This window comes from Sciurus vulgaris (assembly GCF_902686455.1).
Source record: "Sciurus vulgaris genome assembly, chromosome: 2".
NCBI lineage: Eukaryota > Metazoa > Chordata > Mammalia > Rodentia > Sciuridae > Sciurus > Sciurus vulgaris.
This window is the reverse complement of record NC_136462.1, coordinates 83530268-83550056: the sequence shown is the minus strand read 5'-3', so window position 1 is coordinate 83550056 and position 19789 is coordinate 83530268. Positions and strand designations below refer to the sequence as shown.

Here is a 19789-nt window from a genome sequence, read left to right as displayed (position 1 = left end):
CAAACTACACATTTATCCATGACTTCGAAAACTCAGACAAATAGGCTGGTAGGGAAAGAAAGACTTAACACTATTTATCATTAAGTTTACTCCTTTAAAAAATACATTCCACTCTCAGTTAACACAAACTCTGCAGTGGTAGTTGCTTTGAAGATCAGTTCTGGGAATAAAGCTTGTGAAATATAACAATGTACAATGCAATAATTTTCCACCTTTTTGTAGAAAATGAGAAGTATAGCACAGGAAACATGTCCCTAGTGAGCAGCTACCTCCTGCACCATTTCCAAGGTGCAGTGCTGTACCACCATGAGGAAGGCAGGAAATGGGTCAAAGAGTCCTTTCCTTTACATATGTTCATAATCAGAAAAAAAGTGTAAATGTTCTTTTGAAACATTTTAAAGCTCGTAGAAAATTTAATAAACTAAAAAATGAATAGGGGAATCATACGTGGTTCCCACTCCCCAACCCCCACTATCCAAACACAACTTCCATTAACCTGGTGTAATTTCCTTCTAGTCTAGTTGCTAAGCATTTAAATTTTATGCACATAACTATATAAATGTAAAATTTTGTATAAGACTTGGCAGCTCAGGGTATTATAAACTAAGTTCCATGCTATTATACATTCTTGATAAATACTGTTAACAACATAATACTCCCTAAAATAGAAGTACCAAAGTTTATCTAGCTTTCCATTATTCTTGGTCATTTATGTTTCATTTATGTTGTTCCCAATTTAAGACTTCCAGCATTTCATTGAACTGAAACATATTTAATATTTCAAATTTATTCCTATGACATATAGTCCTGTATATTAAATCAAGAGAGCATCACATAAGAGCATCTTTAAGGTTTTAAATTGATTATAGAAGTATCTTCCAAAAGCATTATACCAGTTATCCTTCTAACAGGCAAGATGGATGAGCCCATTTCTCAGCAGCTCACTGTTGAGACTAGCTAATGGTGGGGTACAAAGACCCCATGGAAGAGTCTGACTTCACTAGCATCTGCTCTTGTTTCACAGTATCTAACTTGTTTGACTACATCAAGATCCCAGACAGATAAACTCGCCTTTGATGTAGGTCTACGGGAGCAAGCCACAGGTAAGTCAACCTCCCTGGTCTTCTGCCTGTGGGGTTTTGTACTAAGGGCTTTCACTTATTCACTTGGATTCCAAACCAATCAGGTCAAGAAACAGGTCTGGAAAAATTTTGGAAAATGAAGCACTAAAGAAAAAATATGTACTTTTCATATATTTATTAATCACCTGTATGTCTTCTTCCGTAAATTGTCTGTCCAGTTCCTTGGTCCATTTATTGATTGGGTTCTTTGTGTTTTTGGTGTAAAGTTTTGTAAGTTATTTATAAATTTTGGAGATAGGTGCTGTATCTGAAGTATGTGTGGAAAAGATTTTCTCCTACTCTGTAGGCTCTCTTTTCACATTACTGATTGTATTCTTTGATGAGAAAAGGCTTTTTAGTTTGAGTCCATCCCATTTATTGATTCTTGCTTTGATTTCTTGTGCTTTGGGAGTCTTGTTAAGGAAGTCTGATCCTAAGTCAACATGATGAAGGTTTGGGCCTATTTTGTCTTCTGTTTAGTGCAGAGTCTCTGGTCTAATTCCTAAGTCCTTGATTCATTTTGAGTTGAGTTTTGTGCAGGGTGAGAGATAGAGGTTTAACTTCATTTTACTGCATATGGATTTCTAGTTTTCCCAGCACCATTTGTTGAACAGTCTATCTTTTCTCCAATGTACGTTTTTGGCTCCTTTGTCTAGTATGAGGTGACTGTATTTATGTGGGTTCGTCTCTGTGCCTTCTATTCTGTACCATTGGTCTGCCTGTCTATTTTTGGTGCCAATACCATGCTGTTTTTGTTACTATTGCTCTGTGGTATAGTTTAAGGTCTGATATTGTGATACTTCTTGCTTCACTCTTTCTGCTTAGGATCATTTTGGCTATTCAAGGTCTCTTATTCTTCCAGATGAAGTTCATGATTGCTTTCTCTATTTCTATGAGGAATGTCATTGAGATTTTAATTGGAATTACATTGAATCTGTATAGCACTTTATCTCCAAAATTTATGAAGAACTTACAAAACTTTACACCAAAAATACAAAGACTCCAATCAATAAATGGGCCAAGGAACTGGACAGATACTTTACAGAAGAAGATATACAAGCAATTAATAAATATATGAAAAAGTGTTCAACATCTCTAGTAATTAGAGAAATGCAAATTAAGACAACTCTAAGATTTCATCTAACTCCAATTAGAATGGCTATTATCAAGAACACAAACAATAATAGATGTTGGTGTGGATGTGGAGAAAAGGCACACTTTTACATTGCTCGTGGAGTTGCAAATTGGTGCAGCCACTTTGGAAAGCAGTGTGAAGACTCCTCAGAAAACTTGGAGTGGACCCACCTTTTGACCCAGTTATCCCACTCCTCAGTTTATACTCAAAGGACTTAAAATTAGCATATTAGAGTAACACAGCCACATCAATGTTTATAGCAGCTCAATTCACAATAGCTAGACTTGTGAAACCAACCTAGATGCCCTTCAACAGATGAATGAATAAAGAAACCATGGTATATATACACAATGGAATATTATTCAGCCATAAAGAAGAATAATATTATGGCATTTGCAAATAAATGAATGGAATTGGAGGATATCATGCTAAGTGAAATAAGCCAATCCCAAAAAACCAAAGGCTGAATGTTTTCCCTGATAAATGGAGGATTATATATAATGGGAAGGGGGAGTTAGAGAAGAATGGAGGAACTTTAGATTATGCAGAAGTAAATGAGAGAGAGAGGTATGAAAAATGGTGGCATGAAACTGATATCATTACCCCATGTACATGTATGATTACACGACTGGTGTGAATCTATATCATGTACAACCATAGAAATGAATTGATGTACCCCTTTTGTGTACAATGAATCAAATGCAATCTGTAAAAAATTAATAAATAATTAAAAAGAATATGCAGAGTGTATGGAAACATACAAACTAAGAGTGAAGGAGAAAGTAATGCTTTAACCACAAGTGCTTTGAGTCTCAGAGAAAAATTATTAGGGTTTGACACTTTAAGTAGACAAATCATTCCTGATTTAAAAGAAAAAAAATGTAACTACATAACTGCTAAGAAAAAATAAAGGTAGCTTAACAACAGCTTAAGTAATAAAATATAGTATCCAGGTTAAAGGGGCAGACCCCTTTTATTCTGCAGTGAACAAGCTATTTCTAAAGCAGTTTCCCAATTATTAGCCATTTCTCCAATTCCAGTGATTCCCTTTAATATATTTTTCTTTAAATTTACTTTCACACAAAATTTTATAGACCAAATTTTATCATTTCTTTAAGTAGAAAACCAGTGTTGCTCACCATAAAAGTAAATACAGTGAAAATAAAAACATGGTAAATAATTGAGGTGTTAGCAAATATTAGAAAAGTGTTAGTTTCACTAGTTCTAAACTTAATTTTTTTTATTATTTAGCGTAAAAGAGTAACAAAAAGAAAATTATTATATGATTCAGTTCAATTCCTTTTTTTGTTTTTAACTAATAGTATATATCATGTACTTGGTGATTCACTGGCTTTTTCCTATGTGCAATGAAAACTATTGATAGTCAAAAGGTAGGTTCAATGTAAGGTGGTAACTAGGATGATACTGCAGAGGAATGGCTAGCCTAGGGATATAATATGCTCTCTATGGCTGGGACTAAGAAAATGTGACTGTCTGTCAAGGTAATTTGGAATTTCTGCTCCATTTAGAGGTTAGGTTATTTGTTAATTAGGATTCTTGGTTGCAAACAGAAACTGATTCAAGTTAACTCAAACCAAATAAGAATTTATTCATACATTTGGAATACTTGGTAGAACCAACACTAAAGCTGGAACCCCTGGCTTGGAAATTGGGCAGACCAGGAAAGGACAGGTTAGGGAAGAGCAACAGCATAGGGTACACTGGAAGTAAGTCTAATTTGAATACAGTGTTGAATATCATTGCATTTTCCCCAAATAGGAAGGGACTCCCGATGTTGGATAGCTGAAGAAGGAAAATGTCTATGTTGTTACTCTAACATTGGGCCAGCTTATAAAGGATACACATTATGTGACTTTATAGGTTGCCCAAGAAAAAAAAAAAAATCATGTCTAAACCATCTTTAGCTGTTATTTCTGTGTCTCGCACAGTGGGTTTCTAAGCCTGCCCAAGGACAGCACCTTTCTCCCTGTTCCCTCTTCTCGTTTTTGTACAAAGCAGAAGACGGGCCTACCTCTGCCCATAATGAGTTTTCTTCCCTGAAAATAAGATTATATTTGAATTTTTATTTGACATTTCTTTATTTTCACCTAAAGTGTTTTTCTTAAAATATAATTTCCTCTAAGGTGTTGTCAACCTTTGCTGAAAATTACCAAATGAGTGAAGTGCCACACTCTCTGAATGTGAGTTGGCCTCTATATATAAACCAGCTGTCAATCTTGGAGCTTGTAATCAGAAAAGTCATATATGGTCATTCTATTTATATCAGTAAAATGACTTTATACTTCTTGAAAGTTGGGAAGAAATTGAGAAATAACACTTTCTACTCAAGTGTTCAGGGACTCTATTTTATTTAACTATTACAGTCTTCAATAAAAATGCAGGAAAAAAAATAGCACGAGAGCATGTTACTCTTTTGGACACTTTTTTCTAAGTTCCTGAAATCAGAGTTGGTGTAAATTGTGTGAAAGACTAGGCAAACATGTGATCAAGATCATGTCAAGATCAAGTCAGCTGATGAGATGTGGCAGGAGACTGGGAAGGGCTGACAAGCTGGGTCTTCATGAAAACTTCAGGCCTAAAATAATTTACTTTTACTTCATCTGCCTCCCCAAAACCCATTTCATATATTCTTTAAATAAGACCTGGTATTTGCGAAGGAGAAAGAGAAGCACATACAGCCATGATTTCATATTTTCTTTAAGTAAGACCTGGTATTTGCGAAGGGGAAAGAGAAGCACATACAGCCATGATCATCATAAGAGGAGATTCATGTGCAACCCAACAGGGTAGGATCCTGGTTCCTGACTGGATGATCCTATGAAAGCACTTTTGGCAGAGAAAGTTTGTCAGACTTGTGAACAAGTAGATTACTTATTGGTTGAGTGGAATCTCCAAGAAGATGTGAGAGGAGAAAGTTTGAGGGGTGAGGGTTTGAACAATTCTGGACCTCTCTTCCCTGTACACCCTGGAAAATAAATTCTAAACAGAACTGATGATAACTTCACCCTTAATTTTGGTTACTTAATTCCTTCTGTTCTCCTATTAAAGGTTTTTGTTATTATTGTTTTGCTCTTTTTAGGATTTAAACAGAGTCTTAGAACTTAGACTTGGAAAGAAATGTGTTAAAAAAAAATCACACACAATAAAAGTGCCTGTATGTATTTTAGGGTCTTCTATTGGCTTATCCTCTTGATTCAGGGTTCCAGAGCACTCTTCCCTTCCCAGGCATGCCTGTTCAGGACTCAGCTCATGTCTAATGCCCTCCAGTGGGTCGCACAGTGCATAAAAGATACACATCATTTTCCCCTTCAGATGTCCCATGAGTTTCAGGTAGGCATAGTTTAAAGAGATAAACTGAAGCTTATTAAAACATCAGTTTCCTGCCCTCCCGAGCTCCCTGCTCTGAACTGTGCATATCCAGGGTGCCCACTTTCAGCTCTTTCAGTATCATTTCCCATTTTTGATGGATGCGCACGCACTGCCATTTTATTATTCTTTCCAGATTAAGTATTATCTATTGGTGTTCTGATAAAAATTAACTCATATTCATTTCACTCTTCTGTTTTCTCTCTCCACACTCCTAATATATTTCCTTCTATTTTTATGTAATTAGCAAATCCATATTAACTCATTACATCACTATATCTATCGCTTTTATTTGAAAATAAGTCATGTAACATACTATAGTTATGTTTATTTTATTTTGCTAATTTGGGGTTCACCAGGAGTTGTCGCCTTATTTGTTTAGTTTCTGATGACCCAATCATTTGTTCATTTCCAAATGTTCTCACAGAACTGAAACTCTCCCCTCATTAGACTCGATTACATTATCCCTTCTGTCAGTTTCAACTTCTTAGAAATATCCACGGACTGGGGATATAGCTCAGTGGTAGAGTGCTTGCCTCACAAGCACAAGGCCCTGGGTTCAAATCCCCGGCACCGCAAAAATAAATAAATAAATAAATAAATAAATAAATAAATGAATAAATAAATAAAATATCCACCATCATTCAGGAACTCTTCCCTTTGCCTCTTTCCTCAATTCCATGTTTTCTGGATCTTGTGGAATTTTCCTTTCTTTGTTTATCACTTCATCCACCAGTGGTGGAGCATGCTACCCAGTAGCTTTTTCAGCAGAGGTGTAATTGGGAGATAACTGTTGTCTGAACATTTCTTAATTATAATTTCACAAGTACTTCATACTTTAGTTTAATTGTGCATCAGAAAATATTTTTTCCTCGTCTTTCTGAAGGCTTTCTTCTAGTTTGTGGTGTGGTTGTTGAGAAGTCTACATTCTGATTCCTGACGCTTGGTGCGTGACTGTTTTTCTTTTCCGAACACTACTAAGATCTTCTTTTCGCCCTGGTGTTGAAAATTCCACAGTAAATCTTGGAGTGGATCCTTTCTGTTCTGAAGCTTCACAGGAATAGACCTTGGTGTAGATCTCTATTCTTCACTACACAGGGACTCTATGGGTCCTTTCAATTTGGTTGAAAATGCTTGTCTTGCAGTGGAAATTTTTTAATAATAATATTTTTTGTTAATTTCCTCTTTTCTTGCTTTATGAAATTCCTCTAGATCAATTTTCTAATTCTCTTTTCACTCCTATTTCTAATGAGTTTTTCTTTCTGAAAGAATTTTTCCACTTCATCTTATAATCTTTTTTTTTTTTTTTCTCTCTCTTTTCAGAATCAAAGAGTATTTTATTTTTCTCTGAAGGGGTTCTTCAGAGAAAAACAGAACTTTCTTGTTATCTCTCTGAGATTATTAATTGTAAGATTTTGTTAAGTTCTTTTGTTCTTTATCTCCTCCAGCATTGACCCCTTTATGCTTTGTTCCTGTCATTTGTGTTGGGGACTTGCCTCAGGTTTCTGATAATCCTTGATCTTCACTCCTGTCTAGGTAAAGGCAGCAGATGTTGCCTGGAAGCTAACTCTGACCTGCATCTGCTAAGTCTCGCTCTTGGACAATATGGTAGAGACCTGGGCCTTTCATGGGAGACCCTCAGCCAATAGTGTCTTTTATCTTAAAGAGTTTGACTTCCTAAAAATTAATCTTCAGATTTGGGCAGCAGAGCTGAGGTGGTTCAGCTTTGCAGTGGGCACTCTGGAAGCTAAGAGGTGGAAGCAGAGGGGAGGAGATGGGGTTTTACTAATCAAGTGTGAAGTTTTAATTACTTGGTCTCAGCAAGACTCCACTTCCTCCTTTGACAGTGCCTGGATTTCCAAGGCCAGATCCTTGTTAGTTTGCCATTTGATTGACTAGAAATCTCTTATAGCAGGGAGGAAGAAAAGTCTACTGTGTAGGACAGAAAAGGACCTGGGGATTGGATGTCCTTTGAAGCTTTCAGCCAGCCCTCCTGTTTTTTAACTGCTTCCTTCACAAGTACCTTATCTCCAACGCCAGAGATTTTTCTGAAGAATATAGGCTATATATTTATTTATTGACGGTTTCTTCTCTATTTCTTACTCAGAGACTTGGGCTTTAGCTTTTTCTTGGATAAAATCATCTGTCTGCTTTCCTTTTTCCAAAACTCAATTACTTTTCCTTGCTTTGACCTTGTTATTTGTTGTCTTAGTCCTTATAGGTTTAGGCCCTTATGAAATCCCTTTTCTGCTGATCATGGTGGAGTATGCCTATAATCCCAGCATCTCAGGGAGGCTGAGACAAGAGAATCTCAAATTCAAACCCCAGCTACTTATGAAGCCATAAGTAACTTAGTGAGACCCTATCTAAAAATAAAATTTTTTTTTTTAATTTTTAAAGAGCTGGGAATGTGGCTCAGTAGCCCTTAAGCATCCCGGGCTCAATACCCTGTACCAAAAAAAAAAAAAAAAAAAAAAAAAAATCCCTTTTCTAATAGTATTTTATACTATAGTATAATATAGTATTTAATAGTATTTCATGAAGAGTGGTAGGAGGCAAAGATAAAAGTGTCCAAGTGTAGTGGACCGGTGAAATAAATTCTTAGATTTAAAACGGACTATAAGGAAAGCATTTTTCTATATGCTTTGAAAATATTCAAACTTCTGTGGTGTCCGATCTCAGATACTCTGCCACACCCTATCTTTCTGGATATGAAAGATAGGTGTAATCAAGGACATATGTGAGGCCAGCTGGAATGGTTATAAGTAAATGGAAACTTAAATCTGGAGCAGGGAGGAGAGTTTTAAGGTTGTCACTGGGAGAGTGAGGGACAGAATGAGAGACCCCGCCCTCCAGGAATCAATGACTAACTCAGGAGTCTTCATGTAGGAGAAGCCTGTTGGTGGACCATACATCCTGCTTCCAAACAGAGGTCCGAGGGAGAAAAGGTTCGGATTGGCGATGACCTGATCCTCGTCAGTGTGTCCTCTGAAAGATACCTTGTAAGTACGGTATTCAACAGCTGCTTTTCGGTTCCAGAATTTTTCCCTTTAGGAGTAGATGACCAAGGATAACGGCCTCAGCAGATTGAGCAGGATAAGATGCCTCTTCACAGTACACTTGGGAAATGGAAACTTCTCTCCCACACCAGGCCCACAGGCTCATGGGGCCTGGAACTCAGCTCTTAGTCATCTTTTGAGTTTATGGTGTTATGTCTAGCAAACTCTGCTAACATGTCCCAGGCATTATTTACACATTGGTTAATGTGACTGTGATTTTACCACACCCTTTAGCTCTTGCCCAGTAGAGAACAAACCAAAAAGAATATAATATAGGAAAATAAGCATTCGTTGGAGAAAGAATGAAAATTTAAAATGTGTTAGTGCCTGGGGCGTTGCAGAAGTGGAAGATGCAGGTGAGATCGCACAGCTGGGGATGAGAACCAGGCAGACATCGCTGACACCAGTCCCGTGGTGGAGGGTGGGGATGCCTGAAGAGAAGTTTTTAAGCTTCTCAACAGTTGCTCATTCTCAACCCGGTCAGCAGATTTTACTTTGCCTTGTCCACATGTCGGAGTTCTTTTTCCCATCTGTGAGTTTCCTAATCCTATGAAGAATAGATATTTTGTGACTTCATGTTGAATCAGGGATCCAGCTGAGGGGATGAAGTCAACTTGTCTGCCACCTCTGTGGCTGAATACTTCCTCTTCCCCGAATAAAGTGTTCCCCTTTGAAGCTGCTCCTAGATTGGGTGGAGAAATCTCCTACAGGCTATGTAGAAAAGGCCAGATAACAGTAAGGCTGTTTAATTTAATCCTTGAAATTGTAGGTGAACTGCTCTGTCAGGACTGGACTCGTGATTTAAAGAATGTTTCACTTCTGTTTCTGCTGCAGCATCTCTCCATATCAAATGGTAACATACAAGTGGATGCCTCCTTTATGCAAACACTCTGGAATGTACATCCTACATGCTCAGGAAGTAGCATCGAAGAAGGTGTGCTTTTTGTATTCAGTCAGCCCTGAGCCTGCCAGTCTCTCTTGTGTGCATATATTGGCATTTTTTTATTTCCCAGCTGCCACCTGAATGTCTTGATACACAGGTAGCATGATTTTAGTTCACATATATTTATTTCTCTAATGTCCGTATGGATTTTTTTCTGTCCCTTTGATTACACGAGCATCCCTGACTTTATTTTTCATCCACTGTTAGTTTAGCACTATATGCATTCAGGACTTGAATCACCGCATCTTCATTTTTATTTATGGTTACTAGTTACAGGTAGACAGACCTCAGCAACTTCTATTTTAGAAGTGATCTTTTGCCAAGAAGGTGACACTTCACAACTTCCCCTACAGTAAAACTGTAGTCATTTGTTTTTATTTACGGAAGACCACTTAAAAATCAGTGAAAATTTCTCAGTATGTTATTTCTCCCTTGGAAATAAGATCATCCAGCTTTGCCTTCACCTTCCTTGCTGGAGCCAGGCAGTCAATGCACCTTGCAGGTTACATAATAAACATACTGGCCTTGGCTCACTTGTAGGTAATATCACAGCTGAGCAGAATAATAAAATGTGAATGACCTGTGGGTTATTGCATTTCATTCTGGCACTTTATAGCAAGATCAGAATTTTTAAAAAATAGTCATATCACAGACTTTAACTCTATTTTTCTTCTTTAGCCTACTAAGTTTCAAACTGGGAGTGCCCATTAGTGCTGTTTGAAAATAGAAAAATAAGAATTGTCAAGGTGATACCCCAGTTTTAGAAGGCATCATAGCTAAGCTGCATAACTGGGAAATGACAAGTTCTTAACTCTTCGGGCAATGTGTGGAAAGCTTTGAAAAGGCAAGATGCATTCAGCCCTCTTCCTCGATGCTGGGATTAACCCGCCAACCTAAGTCTATTCTCAGCCTTTCTCTTCCTGTCAGGAATCAAGAAGCTCCATGTTTCAATCTTCCCCTGCAAAGTTTTTACTCAATCCTATGTTAAGTTTTTCATTATCACTGTAGGAATAAAATTCTCTCAGTCTCAACAAAGGGCTTATAGAGATTAATTAAGGGGTATTTGCAAATCATGTCAAAAGGGTCCTCATAGAAGTGTTGAGTGCTTTTGTGGTGAGGTAACCCGAGCAGCTCATCACTTGTGCCATCCAGCTCTGTGGAAAATGCCCTTGGCGCATCCACTGCTGAGAAATGCCCTTTAGCCCTCATGAGCATTAGCGATCCGGCTCATTATATGTCTTTCCTGACCGTGGCCCCATGTGTCAGTTAAGAAAACCTAAACCAGCACTTTGCAGTTTTCTTTGGTGAGGAGGGTATTGATTGAAGGAGCCCACAAACTGTTAATGATGAACTCCTAAGGGGGAGCAGCCTTACCCATCAGGAGATGAGGGACAGTTTAATGAAGAACTTGATCCCTGAGAGACCTACTTTTCTAAATAAATTAGCTAAGAAGTCCCTTATCGTGAATTATTTTTAGTGCAAATACATACAACTGGAAATATTAGTACAATAAGATATATGAAAATTGGAATAAGACTTCTGAATATTTTTAAAAGTTCAAATCAATTCTTGCCTAGATGGAAAAACAAAACAAAAGAAAACAAAACAAAAACCCTGAGTTAATGAGTATCACACCGTCACTGTAGCAGATGCACCCTTTTTTACCCCTGGCATGATTTCTCATTACTATTACTGTAATCCAGCACCCAAAATAGTTTAAGACAGTCCCCCAAGTGATCTAATTATATGACTTAAAATTCTGATACAGACATTGAGCATATTAAGTACATATGTCTCCTGAGAACAGAGTAGCCCTGAGAACTATTGTTTCTTTTTTTTTTTTTTTTTTTTTTTTTTTTTTGCGGTGCTGAGGATTGAACTCAGGGCCTTGTGCTTGCGAGGCAAGCACTCTACCGACTGAGCTATCTCCCCAGCCCGAGAACTATTGTTGTTGTTGTTTTTTTTTTTTTAATAATTCAGAGGAATAACATTCTTTTTTTGGTTTTGTTTTTGTTGTTGTTGTTTGTTTTGTTTTGCACAGCAAGCTCAGACTGGGGACTTTCTCTTGCTTCTATATTCTTTCAATTAAGGCTGAGAATTTATTTGAAGACTAATGGGGATCATGTCTTTAAAGTCCATTGTTTCCTTTCAGTCTCTGAACTCTATAATTCTTGCGATTCCTTTATTCTGAAAGCTTAGTGCTCGCTGATAGCTCCATCCACACTTGCGCACCAGAGATGCTGGAGAGTACTTCTGCTTCTGCCTTTGTGCTTTGGAAGTACCATCCAGTTTTGATTTGCATTTGTTTAATGTATTTCCCAAGACAGTTCTTAACAGCAGTTTGCTATCCCCATTCCCAGCACCTTCTTTCTAAGGACTGTGATTTGGATTTTGCCACAAAGCATATGTAGTGAGATTGTAGGAATTTATCTGGGAATTTGGTTTTGTATGTATGGATATCCTAAGTAAATGGAAAATTCTTATCTTCCTAACAATAGCAACTTAAATTTCCTTTTGTTTTTTAATGACATCAATTGACACACTATTTTCACCTTTCCTTTTGATGTTGGACTTGCTCATTTCAGAAACCCTATTTAACTTTCAGTGTTAGAATTGTTTTGACTTTCTTGTCATTTCTGCCTGAGGCCTGAATTTGTGGAATTTATAATTTCCCAAGTGCATCTCTTGGTGTGTTCTTGTAACTAGTACAGACCTGCATGATTTTGCCCTTTTTAACCATGGTGTTCCCTTTTAACTTCTCATTAGTTCATGGTAGAATGTGATCATTTTTTAGGTTACCTACTTGGTGGGCATGTAGTACGTCTTTTCCATGGTCATGACGAGTGTCTGACGATACCATCTACAGACCAGAATGATTCCCAGCACAGGTAAGCCAATAGCTTCCTCCTCCTCCTAGCTGCTGCCGGCCCCAGATGACACAGACTAAAGAGTCTGCATTTGTATTTGGCCACAGATGAATTCTGCAGGTATGGTTCAATTGACAAGCCTTCCTACAGCCATGAGTTCCAGTTTGCAAAATAGGAGTGGCAGGACAGTAGCATTTGCTCACAGAAAGAGCTATCTGTGCTCTTCTTAGGCAAGCAATTCTATCGTGCTTCCCAATCCCTTCATTTTCTTCAGGTGCTCCCAAGTCTAAGGAGTTTCCATTTACATTGACTGGAGACTGAAGCACCCATTTTGGAGATGGAAATTGGGATAATTATCCTAGTGAATCTGTGTGCTTACACAAATTATTCACTGGGTTCTTCAAAGGCAAATCATCTCTATTTTTCCCCTTCCACATGCTAAGTAATTAAGGTGGAGCTAGTTGATTTAGTTTTGCATATTCCCAACGAGCATTGGAGAAACCCAAAGTCAATATCCAACAGAACTGGATTCAGCATGGGGGTGGTGCCAGAGCAGTGGCTAGAGAATGCCACTGAGCTGATGTTCTCTCTGGTCCTCCATTTGAACCTTGACAGATGTGTATCCAAAATTCCTATGCAATGGAAGATACTAATTCACATCTTAATACTAAACTGGTACTTTTTAAAATCAAAGTTATGATCTACATTAGACTGAATTTGGGACAACAGTGAGTGTGATCTGGTGGTAATGCTTTCTTTTCCTTTTGTGTAGTGCCTACAGAAAACTTGGCCACATTTCTTTTATTTCGTTGGAGACGTGGGCTCACAAATCTTCACAAGTTGAAAATTGTCTAGGTCAGGTTCCTGCCAAAGATTCCATGCTGACTGATTTTAGATGGGAGCCTAAAAGCCAGAGCTGTTGGCTGTACCTCAGGGCTCATTCCTTATTTGTACTAAAGGAGCCCAGAAACACTGAACTTGAACGTAATATTTGTGTATCTTAGAAGCTATCCATTAGCAATATGAATCCCTTATACCTCTGAATATCTTCCAACATGCTGTGTCCTCTGAATAGCACTTCATGAGAACCAAATGTGACCTAGAACAGTGTCTAGAGCAAGTAAAGCACAGATCTATGTCAAGAGTCATGATTAATTCACTCCCTGCCTCACTGACATTGGTCCAGTGGTTGAGAGTTATCTCTGAGTAGGGAAGTTTGGTTGACCTGGTTTCCCTTAGAATTAAGAATCTCCTACCCTAAAAAATGTCCAAAAGCCTATTCAGTTACAGGATTTTTTCCCTTTTTTTGTTAAGTAGTGAGACTATGCAATAGATTATTTACTGTCTGCTATATCAAGGGGAGTTTTGCTGGGAGCTAAAAAACTAAAGTTTTGTGGTTGAGCAAAACATTTATCTATATCTAAGATATAAGATATCTATAACTAAGATATTTACAGTTATCTCTATCTAAGATGGAATACACTAGAACTTTATTAATTCTTCTTCCCATTCCTGTTCTACTTCTAAGGGTAGGAATATGAAAAAAGTAAAGTACTCACCTCTGCTTCCAAAAACCAGCCCTACCACATAGAACCACACCACAGCCTGGGTAGAAACTAGGCTGCTTGGAGAGATTGTCATTTGGTGAGCATTCCTGCTTAAAAAAAAAAAAAAAAAAAAAAAAAAGGAGAGGCAAGGCAGGTGTTTGAAAGGAGGGGTGAGGAGATTGAGTTAGATAGAGACCAGCCCCCAAAATGGGCTTCAGGAGCAACATGCATTCCATGACCGAGATAAGAGTGGAGGTGGCCTACATTTGGTTCAGAACTCTGTGTACTCTAATTTGTTTTATAAAAAGAAACACCAGTTAAAAATAACAGGGTTTATCCCCTTCTTTTATAGGGAAGCAGGAAAGGGTGGAGATTAAGGCAAGTAAGCAGATATTGGGTACCCTGAAGTTTTGATGAGTTGATATGCCAATCAAAGTGGATGCCTTGGTGTTATTTGATGTCCGGGCGACATGAATGGCCTTTTCCTTATCTTCTGTTGTCAGAAATTTTTTCAGAACTGGCCAGGATTGTCAGAAACACTAAAATCTTGGGGAGTATAAAGGAATAAGAAATGGAGTACATGCTGAAATTCCAGCAGCCATGAAGGCATGCAGTGGTGCTGGCTCTCCAGAGGAAATCATTTTTTTTCCCCACTTAAACTCTGGGAGCAGTCGGGCTCAATAGAGAGAGACTCCCAGAATGGCAACCCAAGATCAACAATATCACATTCTGAGCTCTGATCTCTAGCGCTGCCTCTGGCTTGTCAAACACCCTGGGACAAGTCATTTAACCTATTGAAGCTAAGGCTGAGCTGTCAGCCAAGCTTTCAAAAGCACCTCAACTCACCACCCACTCCTTTCCTCTCCTTGGAATTGTTTTAGAGACAGGAACAAGTTGTTTTAACCTCAGTAACCTTGTGAGATCAAACAGATCAAGCTGCCAGAATGTCCCAGGTAGGAAGAATGAATTTTGAAGAACCCCTCAGATGTCAGGGGTAGGGGATCCTCTAGGGCCAGCCCCTGTGCTGTCTCACCCGTGACCTAGGGTGAGGCACTTCACCTCCACCTGAGAGATCTTTCCAGTCCTCACTGTGTTTTAAAAGTTCAAATCCATTTATAAAAGACGCAAAACTATATCAAGGAGCTGAGCCCTAAATATTCAGAGCATTTTATGTTAGTGTCATGGTGTATGACTGGATAATTTGATCCTGTTGCAGAAATGGAGATGTTCTTGTCCCTTTTTTACTTTACCCTAGTGATCCATGAACTGGTGAGCAGTCCTCTCCCCTTAAGTAGTTTTTATGCCTCCTAAGATACTAGAAAGTGTGCATGCCTCCCTTTAAATCTTACTTTGCATTTTGCTGACTGTGAGAAAGCCTAGACAGCAGCTGGTCTGAGCAGCCTCTGCAGGGAGCTGTTCCTCATCTGGTGCTGATCTCCAACTCTGCTCACAGGAGAGTATTCTATGAAGCCGGGGGAGCAGGGACACGAGCCAGGTCTCTGTGGAGAGTGGAACCCCTTCGAATAAGGTAATGGAGGCATCCAGGTAGTGTTGTTTTCAAGATGCCTGCTTTTCCAATGTAGTCCATTCTCATAAATATCTCATTTGCCCCATGTCACCTGGCAAACTCTCAAAAGTCCTTGGTACAGAACTGAGTTCTGAAATTTTTGTGACTTTGTTTTTCAGGAACAATGCACACACTCAATTTCCAAGACCACTGTTTTGTCAGAGGCTAGGTGGCTCAGCTGCTCTTGTGGTGGTCACGTAATGAAAGGCAAGCTCAGACGTGGTCGCTGAAAGCCATCAAAGTTCTCACATTGTTTCCTCCTTCCAGATTTAGGGACTCCAGTTGAAAGTTAGATTGAAATGACAGAGACAGACAGATGGCATGGGGTAAGAGAAATTAAAACTTCACTGGAAATGTAGCTGTGAGGAAAATTACTTACCAGAACTTTTCAGAGATGGTAATGTGCCCAAGTGAAAGGAGCAGGAAGCTGACTTTCCAACTTTGAGCTTGAGTAACTGCTCATTAAAACATAGTAACTTGTCTACTAAACTCCATATTACTGAAGGGCAATCCAATGGAGAGCAGGACCTTTATTTTGCTGAGCAGGTGGGAATTTGGGCTAGAACTAAACTGCTGGGGAGACAGTTAAGCTGCACCATCTGATTTCCTTCCTCTGCCTTTTTCTATAGCACTCAGTTCAGCATCTCCCTGAGTACATGTTCAAATTAAAAGTCTTTGTCATGAGGAATGTATACCCCACAGAGGTCTTCAAGATAATCCATAGGAGATGAGAAGAAAATATTAGAATATGTGCACACACACATACTCATTCAAATTTTTTACTGAGAAACTGGTTAGGAATTGCTGATTTAAAGGATATTTGGTATAATTGACAAATATAAATGGCATATATTTAGTGTAAAAGAAATACTGTTTTTTTAAGAAGCATCCACTTGTTAACTAGCTTAGGGCATTCACATTCTTGTCCTGTTAAAAACAGACATTATTACCTCATATGCATGTGTAACTGCATGACCAATATCATCCTTCAATATGTATAATCAGAAAAATGAGAGATTACACTCCATTTATGTATGATCTGTCAAAATGTATAAATGCATTCTACTGTATGTACAACTAATTAGAACAAATAAAATTTTAAAAATTTTAAAAATTATAAATTACCATTTTCTAGACCTTAAATTGAAATACAAATACATGATTCAAAAATAAATAATTTTCCACAATAAAAAAAATCAAATGGTAGCATGCCCTTTTTCTTAGGATAGTATACCTTCTTGCTTAACTGACTTTTTAAAGAGTCAAAATAGGGAAGTACGTATAGTTATTGTTATGGTTGTGAATTCATTGCCCCAGAGACATAAACATGAATAATTGCCTTTTCTCAATATGATTTGGATCCATTGATTCTCCAAGGGTTGGACAAAGAACAGAGTGATTTAAAAATATTTACAAACATTTCTCTTAAGCATCTTATTCAAATTCAAAACACCTTATTCTAACAGAAGATGAATTTTGAATTCCTAATTATTTGGCAGATACTTTCTATACTATAAGCTGCCATAACTTTGGTTGAAAGCTACTCTTTTGGTGAAGGACCATGAAAAGATTCATATTCAGCACAGGATCTTCCTGATCTCAAACCCTTTATTTGACTTTACTTTTCTCTATGGAATTTATTTCCATCTAGCATAACACAGTATTTGCTTACCTATTATGCTTGTTTATTACATATCTCTCCCTGGGAAGGGTAAGCCCTGCAGACTTTTTCTGTTTTGACTATTTCTCTTGAAGATAGAACTGTTGGTGATAGTAAAATGTTTAGTTCAGATAACACATTTGGAAAGGCTTTATTTACCTAGATACACATTTTCCTGAAAAGGCAAGCTTTCCATCTATTTTTGCATTGATTCTTCACTAGAATGAAGAGAAAATTGGCAACTTGGGACTTCCAGTTATGTTAAGCCACTGACCTGCCCTCAGGATAGTGTTCCTTGTTGGGTTTTTAAGAGGGAAGAGAGCTCTGTGCTGAGTCAAAGACACATGTAAGACCCTAGGCCAAGCAGGGGTATGGTACAATGTCCTATAATGATGAACCCCAGTGGGAGCAGAAGTTCATTGGCATGTGTCAGAAAGCACAAGGCAAATACTGACAAGGACTTATTTTTGTATTAATACAATTTCATGTGTGCTTCCTCTTCCCAGCTGGAGTGGCAGTAATATCCGATGGGGCCAGGCTTTCCGACTCCGGCATCTCACCACAGGGCACTACCTGGCCTTGACGGAGGACCAAGGCCTTCTGCTACAAGACCGGGAAAAGTCAGACACCAAGTCTACAGCCTTTTCCTTCCGAGCATCAAAGGTAAGGTGTGAAGTGAACTTTGACCCTGTTCTAAAATGAAAGATCAGAAACCTCCAGGTAGAGCTCTGCCTGATAAGGAAGTATACTGAAGCAAAGTAAGATTGGAATTCAGACCTATGATGATCACTTTCTTCTATTTTGAACTGAGTTTTTAGAAGAATGTGTGCTTTGGATGAGGGATAAAGTCTTGAATAAGAGCACCAGAGAACATAATGATTACAGGAATGGACATTGTTGCTCGGAGGCTTAATGGGAAATACCATTGGTGTATAGTGCAGTCTGCATTGTCTTTAATAACTTCTAAGTTATAGGCCTCGATCCTCTAAAACAATGGAGGCATGATTGTCAGAACTACATTTACTTGCCAAGTATGGTGACTCATGCCTGTAACTCAGAAGGCCGAGGCAGGAGGATTGCAAGGTCTCGGGAAGAACATTGCCCTTCTTTGAAGCAGAAACACTGAGTCTTTTCCTCTCTTTTTTTTATTATTCTCTGGTACCTTTAGGCAGAGAAATTCTTTGGCATATGTTTTTCTCCCCTAAATTGCCCTACATTAGAATTAGACTTTTCCTACCCCTATTTTTAAAATAGTGAAGAACATGAGCCTCGGCAATTTAATGAGACCCTAAGCAACTTAGTGAGACCCTGTCTCAATATAAAAAATATAAAAGGCTGGGGATGTGGCTCCATGATTAAGTCCCCCAACCCCAGTTTTAATCTCCAGTACCAAAAAAAAAAAAAAAAAAAATCAAGAAATAAAGAACTACATTTACTTAAGTCATGCAAGTTATTTCAGAGAGATCGGAGAGATTCAGAGAAGACATGATTCTGGATATGACGTGATCTGTGGTTATTTGTGTTGCACAAAGTTACTAGTACCTTCTCTATCCTTTTTCATGGCAACCTCCACTCCCCAGATCTCTTAACTTTGTCTTACCCATCCCTAACCTCCAATAAGAATGGATCCTATGCTAGTGAGGCCAACCCCAAGTGAAAAGTTTTGCCATTTGATGTATATATAAACACCTCTCACTTTAAAACTCGGCCAGGGTTTAATTCTGTATAACTCAGAGCTGGATATAGTTGGGTAGTCAGAACTGCATGCTGCACTAACTTCTGATGGACAGTTGGATGCTCTGCCACTTTATGATTGTTCTGGAAAGATCATCCAAGCATAAGAAGGGCTCCGTAGACAAGTGCACAGTTATCAGAAAGTCTGTGCTTCTGAGAGGAACTCTCAGTGTCTCCTTTGGGAACTTTATCTGTAGTTTCATTCTTCTTTGCTCTTTTCCAGAATAGATTTGATTTCCGTTCTCAGCATGATTTCAGGGAAGGGTTATTGCTGATTCTGTTCATGCAGGCTTGGGATGAAGCTGACAGCTGAGTGTTCTATAGGGCACTGCTGCTTCCTGATGTGTTGGAAGAGGCCAGTCTTTCAGAACTGCCCTTCTTTGAAGCAGGAGCACTGAGTCCTTTCCCCCCTTTTATTGTTCTCTGGTTCTTTTAGGCAGAGAAATTCTTTGGCATGTTTTTTCCCCTCCAAATTGCCCTACATTAGAATAAGACTCTTCCAACGCCTATTTTTGAAACATTAAAGAATGTGAGCCTCTTGCCCCTATTTTCCTAAACTCCCCTCTGATGTTACCTTCTGTCTACTCTTCTTCCAGTGGCCTATTGGCTAAATTCATTATGGTTTTTTAAGTATATCTCCTTCATGTTATGATCAATACTTTTATTTTATTCCCAGCACAAGTGAAATTTTAAATTCAAATTTATATCTATTTAGTCAACATATTGGGTTCCAAGAAGTAGTTTAAGGTAGTATAGCTTACTTTAAAAA

General features: G+C 38.3%; 1 protein-coding gene across 1 annotated transcript in view; it reads left to right on the top strand.

The window, feature by feature from the left end:
* Nucleotides 1-19789, top strand: part of RYR3 (ryanodine receptor 3) — a 506360-nt gene that overhangs the window by 208809 nt on the left and 277762 nt on the right. The window contains 6 exon segments of the mRNA XM_079126345.1: nucleotides 1025-1103; nucleotides 8533-8645; nucleotides 9537-9636; nucleotides 12440-12533; nucleotides 15513-15587; nucleotides 17793-17949. Coding sequence (XP_078982471.1) covers nucleotides 1025-1103; nucleotides 8533-8645; nucleotides 9537-9636; nucleotides 12440-12533; nucleotides 15513-15587; nucleotides 17793-17949 — 618 coding nt within the window.